General features: G+C 43.7%; 1 protein-coding gene across 2 annotated transcripts; it reads right to left on the reverse strand.

The window, feature by feature from the left end:
* Window positions 1-202: 202 nt before the first annotated feature.
* On the reverse strand, window positions 203-10,262 carry LOC129185757 (beta-2 adrenergic receptor). Of its 2 annotated transcripts, none has more exons than XM_054783187.1 (2): window positions 2,915-6,957; window positions 203-2,829 (listed from the first exon to the last, which is right to left on the reverse strand). In XM_054783187.1, exons 1-2 carry the CDS (start codon window positions 3,073-3,075, stop codon window positions 1,749-1,751), a joined length of 1,242 nt encoding a protein of 413 aa, XP_054639162.1. In that variant the 5' UTR covers window positions 3,076-6,957; the 3' UTR covers window positions 203-1,748. The 2 variants fall into 2 exon arrangements, with proteins under 2 accessions (XP_054639162.1, XP_054639163.1); XM_054783188.1 differs by lacking the exon at window positions 2,915-6,957 and adding an exon at window positions 10,079-10,262 and having other exon boundaries at window positions 204-2,829.
* Window positions 10,263-15,353: the final 5,091 nt, after the last annotated feature.

Raw genomic sequence — 15,353 nt, forward strand, 5'->3', positions numbered from 1 at the left:
GATGATGGGAAAAAAAAAAAAATCACATGGAGCCAGACCGGGTGAGTAGGGAGGTTGCTCCAGCACGGCGACGTTCCTCTCGGCCCAGCCAGGAATTGGTTGATGCTGAGGGTGTTGTGAGGAGGCGCGTTGTCATGGTGAAGCAGCCACTTGTTGTCCTGCCATATCTCTCGCCTCTTCTCGTGCACTGATGCCACAGGGTCTTTTTGTAGACGTGCTTGTTGTTTGTCTGGCCCTGTGGCAAAAGCCTCCAGATAAACATATCATTTGCAGCTTTTTCCACCTCAAAGAAATAGGCTACAACTCTCAAATAAGCAAATAGTACCTTCATTTATTTAAAGTGACACAGAAAGCAAGAAGAACAAAACCGGAACATGGTCGCTGCCAGCAAGTGGGAATATCACACATTAGAAAAAATGCGCACAAAATAGGAACATGGCTTGAAAAACAACAACTTGCCAAAACTCTGTTAGCAGCCTAATTTATTGGAATAAAATCCACAGTCAGGATATAAAATGAAGTTGGCGTCACAGCCTTTTAAAAGGAAAGCTATACTTTTTTGGGGGGAATTTTGCCCATCATCCACAGGACCAAAATACTTTAAGTATTACATGTTATCATGAATGTACCTGTTACTACATGGTTACATTATGTACATAAAACCATAACACCTTGTTGAAGGTTTTTGGAGGTGTTTTAATAGCCGTCTTTGTAGGCAGCTTGCATGTACTGTATGTGTGTCTTTTTAACTGTTTTTATATCTTTAGAACGGACAGAAACGAGAAAGACGTGTGTTCATGTCTCACATAAGGATTGTGGATGATGGGCAACATTTTTTCCTCTAAATGATACTCCAAGTTGGTTGGAAGAAGCTGCTGACACAAGCTGGACTGCACTTTCTTGGCCCTTTTCAAAATACTTCCACACTTTGGAAGACTTTCTTTAGTCGCCATTATTAGCCAATAAGTCTGTCGATGTTGACGGTCTTTCCAGTGTTCAAAGCTAGCGCTCACCTCAGCTCCTCTGGATTGTGCCACTGAAGATGGTGATTTTATTCATTCACGGTAAGTGTAGGTTTTCTGTTAAACACACACGTCTTTTTCAGTTCTTTATGTACACAAATTAGGCTGATTTTGTATCAAAATAAGCTTTTTATAACAAAATCAAAGACATTCTGTGTAAAAATGTATGCTCAACAGCAGCCGTGGGAATCCTCCGCCATGGCACACTATTGATCACATGACATTTCATACAATCCGATGGGGAGATTTGTCGTCAAATCAGACTCGTCCGCATCGAATCGTCGAATATTCTAAGACACCTCTAGTGAGAGCATGCGAATTGTAATATTGCCCATTTGGCTTTAAAATGAGCTTGAATGGCAAAAAATGAGCTAATTTACCTGACACACTGCCATTTCGGGGAAGCCATATCCTGGGATACTCACATGACTGTCACGTGACAACCACTCCAAAACGTTTCCAATACATCACTTAGAGACTTCATGTCCATGCAAGTCAAACACAAAGCTGGAAAGGACACATTTGACCACATTTAAAGTGTTGCTGACGCGCATGTTTTTCTGAGGAACTTGTGATATCTGAGATGTCGGTCTGCGTCACGCTTTCAATGAGGTTCTGAGCGAAAGAACCGTTCCACAGCTTGAGAGAGAACAAGACCAGCCACTCCCACAATGATCAGCGTTTAAAAGACGTCACATCAGCAAAGTGTGTTTGCGCACTGGAGGATCAAGTCTGTCTGCAGCTCTTGTTTGCCTCCCTCCTCTGCAGAGGCATGAGCAGCTTGTGTGCACAAAGCCTGAACTTCTGATCGCGTACGCTGTAAATGATCACGTTGCAGCAGCTGTTGGCGGCCAAAATCCAGAAGGCAAAAAAGGAGAAGTTACACCACTCGTTTCCCAAAACGTTGCCTACCACAAAGACAGCGATGGGAGTGAAGGAGGCGCTGAAGGCTACCGTCAGCGTCCCGATGGTTTTGGCAGCTTTGATGTCGGAGAAGCTGGGCTTGGTGGCACTCTGGCACTCGGCCTCCGCTAGGTGCTTCCTGCGCTTGGAGTGCTGCCTGATCCTGGACAGCGAGATGATGTTGATGGCCACCGTGCCGCCCAGCAGCGTGAAGTCGAAGGCCGGGAAGAGGAGGAGGATGTTCCAGGCCTGCGAAGGGAACTCGCTGATGGTCCCAAGAGCATAGTTGCACATGCGGCTGCAGGGGTTGTACTCCAGGGCGATCTCCCGGCTGAAGATCATGGGTGACACAGCCAGGAAGAAACTCCCCAGCCAGGAGAGCATGATGAGGATGGTGGTCCTTTTGCGCGTTATCACAGAGTCTTTGTGCAGTGGGCGCAGCACGGCGATGCTCCGCTCGATGGTCAGCAGGAATATGGTGGTGATGGACACCAACGTGCATCCGGCGAAGATGGGCCCGATGACATTGCAAGGGTGAAAACTCACCGACTGAGAGTTGGACGCCGTCCACTCGGGCGCGGAGTCGGCGGCCATGAGGTAGACCTCGGCGTAGACTGAAAGCGGGACCACGAAGGCTCCCACCGCCAGGTCGGCCACGGCCAGCGAGGCCTTCAGGTAGCCCTGAGGTGTGTGGAAGTGTTTGGTGCCCAGAACCACCGCCAGCGTCAGTAGGTTCCCAAACAGGATGGCCAGGATTAGCAGCACCATGAAGACCACCATGAGGATTTTGTTGGCCAGTGTGCAGCAGCACACTGTGCAGTGGGCTGGCCCGGTTCGGTCCAGCATGGCCGGCGTGCTGGTGTCAATCATTGGACAAACTGAGGCTGCTTGCTCACATAAGCACCTGAAAGGAAAGATGGTTTCATTCTTGGATCAGAACCCAACAAATGTTAGCAACTCTCAGCAACAGGAAATGCAGAAGAAGATACCTTGAAGGAGGATTCAGCCTTGAATCTGTCGTTAAAAACTCCTTGTTCGCTGTGCACTTGGGGTGTGACAGTACATGTATTTGTGTTCGGATTGAATCGCTAGCTCCATACCAATTTCCCCACTCTGTATGCATTTCAACTGAGGGACAGGAAGTTCCCATTTGTTGTTGCGATGCACTTTACTAAAAATTAAATAATCATTCACACTCTTCAAACTCTTACCTGTTGCACCTGCCTGCATCATTGCACTTTTCTGAAAAGAACACTATTAAACGCTGTACATTGTCAGGCATGAATACAAATTGTATTGATGACAGGAGATTGGACTACAGTCACGGCCAAACGTTTTGAGAATTACACAAATATTAATTTCCACAAAGTATGCTGCCTCAGTTTTTATGATGGCAATTTCCAAATACTCCAGAATGTTGTGAGGAGTGATCAGATGAATAGCAATGAATTACAAAGTCCCTTTTTGTTATGAAAATGAACTGAATCCCCCAAAACACAATTTCCACTGCATTTCAGCCCTGTCACAAAAAGACCAGCTGACATCATGTCAGTGATTCCCTGGCTAACATAGGTAAGATATAGATAGAGTGTTGACAAGGAAAGAATGTCATGCTGATTGACTTATAATAACAGGCTGGAAGCTTTAAAAGGAGGGTGGTGCTTGGTATCTTCGTTCCTCCTCTGTTAAACATGGTTACCTGCAAGGAAACGTGCAGTCATCATTGCTTTGCACAAAATGGGCTTCACAGGCAAGGATTTTGCTGCTAGTGAGATTGCGCCTCAATAAGCCATTTATCACATCATCGACAACTTCAAGGAGAGAGGTTCAATTCTTGTGAAGAAGGCCTCAGGGCGCCCGAGAAAGTCCAGCAAGCGCCAGGACTGTCTCAGGAAGTTGATTCATTTGTGGGAATGGGGGCACCACCAGTGCAGCACCTGCTCAGGAATGGCAGCGGGCAATGGTGAGTGCATCTGCAAGCACAGTGAGGCGAAGACTTTTGGTAAATGGTTTGGTGCCAAGAAGGGCACACCGAAGCCACTTGTCTCCAGGAAAAACATCAGGGACAAATTGATAATCTGCAAAAGGTACAGACATTAGACTCCTGAAGACTGAGGTAAAGTCATTTTTTTCTGATGAATTGCCTTTCCTTTGGGGCATCCAGAAAAAAGCTTGTCTGCAGAAGAAAAATTAGCGCTACCATCATGTCAACTGTAAACCATCCTGAAAACATTCATGTGTGAGGTTGCTTCTCAGCCAAGAAAGTGGGCTCACTCACAATTTTGCCTAAGAACACAGCCGTGGATAAAGAATGGTACCAAAACAACCTCCAAAAGCAACTTCTCCCAGTTTGGTGGCAAACTTCACCACCAAACTTCACGCTTTTTCCAGCGTGATGAACCACCTTGTCATGAGGCAAAAGTGATAACTGGCTCAGGGAACAAAAACATCAGCATTTTGGCTCCATGGCCAGGAAACTTGGCCAGCTTGTGGTCAATCCTCAAGAGGCGGGTGGACAAACAAAAACTTGCGAATACTGACAAACTCCAAGCGTTAATTATGCAAGAATGGGCTGTCATCAGCCAGGATGTGGCCCAGAAGTGAATTAATGAAATGCCACGGTAAATGCAAATATTGACTCTTTTCACTGACGTAATGTAGCTTTCAATAAAAGCCTTTGGCACACATGAAATGCTTGTAATTATACTTCTGTATACCTTAGTGACATTTGACAAAAATATCTGAAAACACTGAAGCAGCAAACTTTGTGAAAACCAATACTTGTCATTTTCCAAACTTTTGGCCATGACTGTACTGCGCAGTTTCCCCGCTGTCCTTCCACTTTTTTATAATGCATTGGACAGTTGTTTACCCCATTTTAGTATCTTTTTCATGACCACAGGATGCCTTTAGACATAGTTGTTTCACAACTGAGACGCTACACACTGCATCAGTTAGGGCAATTAACTTGTTAGCAGCTGAAACATGTCATGGAATATGAAAGAACTGCATTCAGACGCAGTTTACAATGGGAAGTGTCCTTGTTTATTGCACTATTGTGTGAACAAGGCTCTGACCACGTAACGTTGACGTGGCTCTCCAGATATCTCTCCAAGAGAACGTTCTTCAGCATTCATACACAGAAAGTAAAGAATGTATAACACTGACATGTACGGCACATTCTTGACCTTTGAAAGTATTCTGACTGCCTACGTGTTTAGTTCCCTTTTTATCTATTTTGTGGTCTTGGTTGCAAGTCAGGCTGTTTTCCAATACCGGGGTCTTTCTAACTTAATTCCTCCTTTTCGGGGGTCACTCAACCCCCAGAACAAGCAAAAATGTCTTTTATATCCCGTGTATCCCAGAATGAGAAGACTGTAAAGTGCACACACTATTGATGACATAGATACAGTACAAATTGATCGTTTCGTGAGTTGAGTTCTGCTAATCACGATGCATGTTCACTAATTAGCCCATAGGAGGCTCTTACCTATTTGCTTACGGTAGTTGAATCCAGGAGTTGACCTTGTTTCATACTTATTTTTTCATGCTTTATATGGTTGTTAAATTGTATTTACTGGACAATTTGCAGTTTTGTATGTTTTCATTTTAAAAACCTTTCGGGTTCATCCAACAGCCAACACGAGAAAAGCATACCAAGAGGGATTTGCTCTGGATCAGAACCCAACAAATGTCCATGTTAGCAACACTTGCCAAGGGAAAAACTCCTTTCAGAGGAAGAAGCCTTGAAGACAACCTACAAAGCTGTCACACTTGTACAAGGATTGGACCCTGAAGTTCTTAAAAACAGCTTTTGTTCCCTGTTAACCTTGTCGGGTTCAGCCAACAGCCAACAGAAGCGACCAAGGCTGTCCTTTTACATTACATGTCAGAAAAACAGATTTTTCCAATATTTAAATGGATCCCTGAATTCTTACGTAGCGAACGCGCCTTTTCACAGTCACCTCCAAGGTTGCTGTGCAACGGACAGACCAAGAATTAAAAGCCCCATCTGCTGTCATGAAGTCAGCCTCGGCATCATGAGGATGAGTCCTGCATTTTAAAAAAAAGACTAATAATAATATATGTATAAGTGTCTGCCTGTACCTCCAAACAAGCATACAGTGGAGTAGTAGGGAGGTTTCCCGCCCCCATGGAACATTTCATTTTAACTGGAGGGAGGCCGCAACTTATGGCCAGTTCGTAAACATAGCATTTTTTTCACCTTGTTTAGCTCCCGTATCCCAAGATTCTTCTATGGCACCACAAAAAGTATTAGCTTTTTACTAGGGCTGCCGTAACTAAATGATTGAATTGTACACTCCTCTGTTACAAAGGCAGACGGAGGCAACGTGTAGCGTTCCCACAGAATCAGGTGCTTTTTTAATACCTTTTATTCTGTCCTAAACACATCCGATTCCAACAGTATCTCCAACGCGCGCACACGTTTCTGTCCGTCCTCGGAACAACGCTCTGACACACTCGCGCGAGGGGCATTCACGGACACTCCGAGTATCAGAACGTCTTTATTATGCGAGCTATTATGAGATGGTTAAATACAGAAAGGCAAAGGAAAAACGGTAAGTGGCTATTCTTATCGCTTACACTTGATTAAACTCACTTATTGGTTCATATAATTCAGTTAACTAACACTGCTGCATTTAAGTCTATCGGAAGTCCCGTAAATACACTAAAACTGTGTGAAATACGTGGCGTCTTTGAACGCAGCTCATTGCTCATAATACAGTTAAAAGTGTGATTTAAATGGTCTGCTACAATTAAAGAGACTAGTGTTAGGCAAAAAGATTTACAGACGTGTGCTATCTTTTAGCTTTGGAGCTGCTGATACATACGAATTTATCTGATCTTTATCTTATCTAATTTATCTGTCATTTATCTTTGCTAATAAAATACAGGAGAAAGTGGGCATATTTCAGACATACTGTAGCTGTAAATGGTGATTAATCATGAGTAATTTGAAAACTGTGGTAAATCTGATTAAAAAGGCTCATCATTTGACAGCCCTACTTTTTACTAATTTCAAAATCGAGCTTTGAAACCTTAATCAAACAAGGGGGCCACTTTGCTATTTTGTAAAACATATGCTACTGTAAGATGTTATATATATATATATATATATATATTTCAAGACAAAAAACTGCATCTCAGCTTTGTGATATAGCTGAAAAATGAGTATGAACTTTGCTCTTTTTTCTCATGTTGCTGTTTTTTTTTCATTTTCCAAATATTTAGTTTTAACTAATCTTTGGAAATGTTCTTCTTGTAATATTATGACTTTATTCCCATAATATTTTGACGTTGACTGTTTTGTTTGTTTCTCATATTACAACTTTAAAAAAAATACAAATTTTTCTTTAATATTTCAACTCCGTGCTACTAAAATGACATTATTTTCCTCACTATATTAGGAGTTTTTTCTTGTCAAATTGTGCCTTTTTTTCTCGTTACAGTACCACTTTTGTCTCTTAAAATTTTGACTTTATTCTCATAAAATGCCAGCTGTTTTTTCAGTTTGTTTTTTTTTAATTTTCCAACTATTTCAACTATTTCTTTTTTTATATTTTCTTGTCGTAATTATGACTTCATTCTAGAGGTACAAGATAATTATCGGGACAACATCAGGGAATAATGACATCATACCGGTAAATCCGATAACCGATAATTTAAAAAAAACGCTCCAATTAGGTGCAACTACCCGAACTGTGCGGGTGAGCAAATCAAGCACTCTCTTTTTCTCCTGCCTGTGACGCTAACTGCCTGTTGTAACTTCCCTCGAGCTCATTTGTAAACAAACATTCACTTTAAGAGGAAGGATGTTGTAGCAAACGCTCCGTCATGAGGGGAAATAAAAAACATCGAGCACACAAAAAAAAACCTACGGTAATCAAGCCACCTGAAACGCAAGCGCAGCGGCGTTTGAAAAGCGCAAAAGGTTTGCCAGAGACCTCCGTGGCATCACACCAGCTCATGTGCCTGAATAAAGTGCACCTTGCTGGGCCACTCCAGGTGGCTCTTCCCGTTCTACACTCCAGTTTTCCTGACCTCTGCAGCGGCACACTGGAGGCCTGGAGCATGTGTCCGAATATAGTGCACTTTGCTGGGCCACAGCAGGTGGCTCCCTCCACTCTGCACTGTGGTTCCCCTGATAGTAGTGATTTGGTAGGAGTATTGTCATATTTGATTAGGACAAATCCAAATTTGTTCAAGTCATTCTTACCCCCAGGTGTGCACAAACTACAGCTACGTAACTCTAAAGTTAAAAAGCAGCTTGTTATCGATGATCTGTATCATATCAGTGTTGAGAAACAGAAAATGATCTCTGCTTTATTCCCATAATATCATGATCTTATTGTTGTATGATCTTTTTCCGCAACCTAATTGTAAAAAAATACAACTTTCTTTGTTGTTTTGTTTGTTTTGTTGACTTAAAACATTTCAACTTTATGCTACTAAAGTGACATTATATTTCCTCATAATATTACGATGCTATCCTCATAAAATTACAACTTTTTCTCGTTAAATTAGTTTGTTTTCTTGTTAAATTCGATTTCTAGAATGTGCTGCAGGCCGCATTTTGGACACCCCTGAGCTAGACAGTCTCATTTAGCAAAGATTGACTCTCTGGGGTGCCCTTGAAGGTGTGGCCATAGTTGTAGACTCTCAATTAGAGCACAACTTGTCTTCTCACTGGGGTGGTACTTTCCAAATCAGGCGTGCCCAGACTGGACTGCTCGGTGGCCTCGTGGTTAGCATGTTGGCCACTCAGGTAGGAGATCTGGAAGATCTGGGTTTGAATCTTTGCTTGGGCATCTCTGTATGGAGTGTGCATGTTCACCCCGTGCGTGTTTGGTTTCCTCCGGGTACTCCGGTTTCCTCCCACATTCAAAAAACATGCCTGTTAGGTTAATTGTTTGTCTACATGTGATGGCTGGCGACCAGTCCAGGGTGTACCACAGCTCTTCCCCAAAGTCAGCTGGGATAGGCTCGAGCATACCTAGTGAGGATAAGCGACATAGAAAATGGATGGAGGGTGTCCAAACTTTTTCCCTTGAGGAATACAGAAAAGGAAACACCTGCCAGCGCTATAGCAGGAATTACAATGGCAGAGAGCGAAGAAGGGAATGTAACAACTATTTTGCTAGCTGTTAGCATTGTAAAGTGAGCCCACATGAGGCGGAATGGACAGATAGATGGATGCTCCTCCCCAGCTGTGGAGGAGTGACATCATAATCTAAGTGGACAGCTGTAGTAGTAAACACAACTCTGGGCTGGCTGTGGCGGCTTTAATCCACAGAGACCCACAGAAACTGTCAATCTTTGCAACATGAAGCAGGATCCTGCACCGGCATCCCAATTGATTTGATCGATTTCCTTCCTTTTCTCACGCAGCACAATAACAAGCATTTTCAATGAATGCCTCTGAGAGTGCCAATCATCTTTGTAAAGATACCGCTGCACCTCCATATTATTACGCGTGCTGCTGCCCCTGATGCCACTAATGACGGCAAATGTCACTACTGCTGAGAGCCAGCTTGCTTTGTCTTGTCAGGGAAGAGGAAGCAGCAGAAGAAGCATCTCCACATGACTGAAGCACTTTCTTGGAGATGCTCCAAAGAAGAAAGCGTGGCTATAGGCTCTCCCCACTGTCATTGCTTATCTGGCTTCTCAGTTTCACATTCAAGTCCTCCAGCAGCCAACTACACAACCCTCCTCTTTCTCTCCGAATCACCCCCTCCCTGCATGCATCTACCCACTCATGCAGAAACCTCGCTCATATCCAGCTAATCATCCCCAGAGTGCAAGGACAAATAGACGCATATAAACAATCACACTCTCAACATGCCTGGAATTCACTGCATTACTTTGGAGTGCGCTTATTGTATACATTAACAGCATCATTGTGACTTCTGCAAATCCAACATAACATCAGTTTTTATTGACACTGTCTAAGATATTCATTTAGCAATATTATTGTGAGATTTTACATTTTAAATATGTTGTTAAACGTCTCTCTGAAAATGTCAATCAAAAATGAGCAGTAGAAGCTGATGTCTTTCCCACACTGGCTCTCATTGAAAATGCATAAAAAGTATTCTTTATAGCATCTACTGCCTCAGTGACGCCGTACTCACTTTAAAGAGTGACTTCCACGAAGGCACCGGCGTCGTTAAGCTTCGTCTCCCCGCTTCAAAGGCACCTCTCGAACATGTTGGCAGAGTGACGCCCAGCAGTGAAGACGCTGGTTCGGGCTGGAGGAGGATGCGCACTCTGGTCCGCTGAGCCGCTGAGAAACGCTTTAAAAGTGTCCCCTCCTGGAGCCTCCATTGGCTGCTGATGGCGATGATGACAGAGGAGCCCCCACCCCACCGCTACAAGGTCTGATGCTGGCCAGTGGCTGAGGCTGAGGAGGGTACGTTTTCTTCACACGCTCTCCAGAGTTGAACATGATGATGTTAGAAACACATTATCGTCGCCACAATGCTGCTAATCACTTAAGACGCTAACACCATCAATATACATCACGGGTCAAAAGTTTCAACTGAAATGAAAAAGTGTCGCCAAACTTTTGACTGAGCTACCAGGACAAAACATCCACGTCTTAGCTTTATGTTATAAGTGACAAAGCAAATGAATGCAATAGCTAAACATACATGTCGAGTGTCTGTTTTACCGTGTTTAACATTCACAGTGTTTCTTTACACTTTATAGGCCGCTCAATTAGGAAAAGAGCCAGAAAGTTCAATTGTATGCACAAAATAATTAACTGGTCGGTGCCCTATTTGGGGGAATATAATAAAGATGTGTTCTTAAATGTAACTACAAATTAATTAAGCTTGATATTAACCTTTTTGTTTATTGAAAAGCAAAAATCAAATGAAAGTACATGCTTAACATTTATTTTTGGTATAAGTTGCAGGTCAAAAAAAGAAGCTGTAGGTTTCAAATAGCCCCCCTGGACGGCTGTCTCTGTCTCAGGTGTCTTCCTTTGACAATTTGTCCTGTGTTTCATAATGTGTCAAGCCTGTTGTGTCGTGATGCCGTGAAGCCCACGTCTGCGTGGCGTTACAGCATCGTTTATCTGCTGCTTTGGCTCCAGTCCTCCGACTGGCCGCAGTGGACAACACCATAATATAATCCCGTGTTTCCCTGTGTGTGGCGGCGGGGTAATCCTTAATCCGGGAGTCACAGTGGGCGGCTCCAGAGCCACGCTTCACAACAGTCTGGCGAGTGAGCTGCCGCAGATTAAGACTTCTGTCAACTGGTGCACATAAAGATTTACTTTCACTCTAAGATGCTCACGTCGTCAGGTGCAGAAGTATAGTGACAGTGATAGGTTGCTATGATGCTGCCCCTATACACCTCCACCAAGGATTTCAACTGAAACAATTCATATTTGGTGGGAGGGTAGATTTTTATCTTTAATTTAAAAGGGCCTTATCCTACATTGGCAATTTGAATTTGAATTTTTCACATCACAGTTTAAGGAAGTCGCTAGCCGGGTGTCCAGCTGTAAACGGGGCTGCGTACCGTTTGTCGCTTTGTCTTGAAAATGGCAGCCATTTCTTTTTTGGAAGTAAGAATCGTGTATCCAAACCGGAGTTAAGCAGCAATGGGAGGCATGCAGGTGCGCCATAGCTGACCAATTGCAACAGAGTAGGCGTGGTCTGTGGAGGAGGCTGTAGAAGCCAACAGTTTCAGCCAAGAGGAGAAGAATGCAGATTTACACCACCTGTACACAACCTGATATTAATGGAGTATTCTCTTAAAAAAGAAACTTAGTGCCCCACTGGGATCCAATATTATTTTAAAAGAAATGAGCAGGATAGGGCCCCTTAAACCATTCTTACTAAAATATGACATTTGTCATGTAGGAATGACAGCCTTTTCAAGTGGAATATGTCCATTTTAGGCTCTCAAAAAACAATTGACTTAGTGGAGACAATAGTGAAGCATCAATTGAAGGCCTGGCAAACCATCTCCAGCAAGGAAGCTGACAAATTGTTTTTATTTCCAGTTGTGTCAGTTGAGCTCGTGAAAACTGACTGATTGAAGCTCCTTCGCTTGTGAATTTAATGTTAAGGTGCCAATTAGTTTGCCGCCAAGCCTGCTCTGTGATGGAGCCAACCCGATCAGGTTAGGGCATTAACTCGCCTTTTAAACAGCTGCTTGTAACCAATTTAATGAAAGGGTTTTGGGTCTTAAGTACATGTCAATGTCAGCGCTTTGCATGAATCTCTTCTGTAGCTGAGTGTTATATTGTAGTTGCCATACATCGGATGACACACCTGCGTGACATTTTAGCAGGAATGTTTACTAGGAATGTTTGAAGCAGTTGCCTGCTGTCATGTCAGTCTTCACATAACATCAAAGGGGACGTAGTGGAATTTGTTATTTACTATTACTGAAGTGCAACAATAACAGTTTGTCATGCTGTTCTGTGTTATATTAAATGTTATATTATTTATGGTCACAGGAAACCACAATGTATCCCACTGGACATCACGGAGACATTTTCTCATGCAATCCAGTACGTGTGGACGGCACACACAATTCAAGGGTAGTTGCTCAACCTAGTGGCGAAGTTGGTGAACGACACTTACATGAAGAGCGTCATGAATTGGAGTCCGTTTTGGCCCATGTTGACGTCTCAAGTTGTGCTTCAAGGCACAAAATAACATATTTATTCGTAGCTGTGTAAAACTGCAACATGTTCCACATGAAACTGTGTTTTATTTTTGTGGCAGACGTGGACAGTTGGCTATAAATCCACTTTATTCCAGTGTGACACCATTCTAATTCTAGTGCAGTGATACCTCCGTTTTTGGTATTGAACCGTTCCGAAGGGTCCGTCTGAAATCGAATGGTTTTTCCATCGGAAATAGTGTAAATTCATCTAATGAATCAGTAAAAAAAAAAAAATTCTTAATTCAGTCAAAATAAAGCCATATCTCTGTTATGAAGGCAGACAGAGCCATGATAGCGTCCCTGCAGCGTCTGCCGCTGTTTAATACCTTTATTCTGACCTGAACACATCAACAGCAGTGCAATTCCTTTTTTTTGTCCTGTTCAGCCATTAGGGAAGATTGTATTGTTGACCTTACATGCTAACCAGATTTCCTCTGCCAGGGGAAAGCGTAAGATACTCTTCCGCTGTTATATAGATTTTATTTGATGTTTTGTTGTTATGCAAATTGGGAGCGTCTGGACCAGAGCAGGAGGGGATAGAAAAGAAGGTAAAAGAAAACGGGGGGGGGGACAATACAGAGAGAGACGAGAACAATAATAGCAACTACAACAACTGCAACAACAATAACAAAACAACAGAGACAAACATCAGCAAATGTCTATGATGGTCATAAAGACCATAACGGAGAGGACAAAATAATATCAACAGCCACAGTGATAATACTAAACTGAAATACTTATCATACTTATTGTTGGTAGTAACAAACAGCAGTGCAATTCCAACACCATATATGTATCTCCAACTCCCAAGCATGTTTGTGTTCCGCTCATCCCGGGAATGACACTTCCTCGTTGTCACTAGACAACCGTGACATGCATTCACGGACACTACGAAAATCACAAGAACCTCTTTATTATGCGTGTATGTGCGGTCTTAAATATACAAAGACAAAGAAAAACACTAAGTGGATACTCTTATCTCTCACTAATGTAACTCTTACTGCAGAAGTACAATTTGCTGCCTTAAAGTATGCTTCGGGAAATCCAAGAAAATACATCTACACTCAAAACATGTGGCGTCTTTGAACGCAACCCTTCATGGCTCATAATAACGCGATCAAAGTATGATTCTGCTACTATTAAAGAGACTAGCATTAGGCAAAAAGCGTGGGCGGCAGTAGCTCAGGGGGTAGAGCAGGTCGTCCAGAAACCAGAAGGTTGGCGGTTAGATCCTCCCTCCCTTCACCCAGTTGCTGTTGTTTCTCTCGGCAAGACACTTCACGCACCTTGCCCCCCCGTGCTGCCCACTGGTGTATGAATGTGAACAAATGACTGGTAGTGGTCGGAGAGGCATGGAAAATGAATGAATGAACATTGTATAAAGAATCGTTATAGTTGCACATGCAGAGAACAATGTGAAATAATTCTAATGAAATAGATCAGTTAACATTTAACATCACTTTTAGACTCATGTCGGCAAATATGGCGATGAGCGGAGAGAGAGAGGTGGAAGGGAGACACCACCTTTGTGTTTTGCTTCGAGTTGTTTCTTGAATTCAATCGTGTTTCTCACCAAAGTGCACTTGCAGCTGTCTTTGGCCCCCTGGTTGGTTATTTTGCAGCCGTATTCTAAAAAAAAAAAAAGCAGCGATTTGTGGTGTAGCTTGTTAGTGATCAAAGAACTACAGAGTCAACTGCTGATGACGTCTTGCACCGAGACATCGTAAACGGAATCGGGCATTTGAAAATTGAGATTTAACTGTCATTGATCATTTGTCTTTGCTGATTGGCTGGTAAATTCTGCACAGCCCACGCGGCTCCTTGGACAGTTTACATTTCACAAATGTAATATTCAAATACGTGGAGTCAGACGTTCCCAACAGGAAGTGCAAAGAAGTCCACTTCCTTTTTACCGTCCGTGAATGCATCATCAGACCTGACAGAGCGAGTGCAAGTGTGTCTCGTGTCATGGTGATTGAGAATCACCTTCACCTCTGACCTTTCCGCCATCAGCCGAGCGTGACGTTCCCACGCTGACATTGTGAGGCCAGCAGTGCTGATGGTGTACATTGCAGCGCAGAGGTGATGCACTCCACAGAGCCATGAAGATCATGACTGCCAAGAGGAGAAGGGGCCGTGATGACACAGCAGCCGGCATGGCACGGGCGTTCGATTCCCCGCACGCCACCGCCGAGTGTAGCATTAATTCGCTCTGACTGTGACATGCTTGCTTGTCTGCGGGGGAAACAAACATCCTCCTCTTCCTCCTCACTCACAACCCCTGTTCACCCCCGCCCTGTCCCGTCCGCCCATGACTCCTTGCCCCAACTGGGTCAGTCTCTACGGGGGGTGGGCCTCAGAGGAGCCTGGGCTGGGGGCTAATGCTGTGGACTCGACAGATGGGTGTGTGCAGGCAGCTGAGCTTCACGCTACGCTGGCTCGCCTCTGAGTCACGTTTGAGTGTGCAGTGATGTCATCTTTGTTTGGACTCGCGTGTCTAAGCAAGCAGAGGGGGGAGGAAGGGGTGGCACTATGTGGGAGATGCTGCATCAGCTGCAGCTATAAAAGCATTAGAAGGCTCGCCATCTGCGTGTTTTATGATTATGTCTTTGGGCAGCCCAGTGGTGCCACTGGCAAGAAGGTTCAGGCTGGGATCTCCAGCTTCAACCTTTCTAGGTGGAGTTTGCATCTTCTCCCCGTGCTTCTTCTTCTCAAAGTAAA

This window comes from Dunckerocampus dactyliophorus, chromosome 7 (assembly GCF_027744805.1).
Source record: "Dunckerocampus dactyliophorus isolate RoL2022-P2 chromosome 7, RoL_Ddac_1.1, whole genome shotgun sequence".
In the NCBI taxonomy this organism is placed as follows: Eukaryota; Metazoa; Chordata; class Actinopteri; order Syngnathiformes; family Syngnathidae; genus Dunckerocampus; species Dunckerocampus dactyliophorus.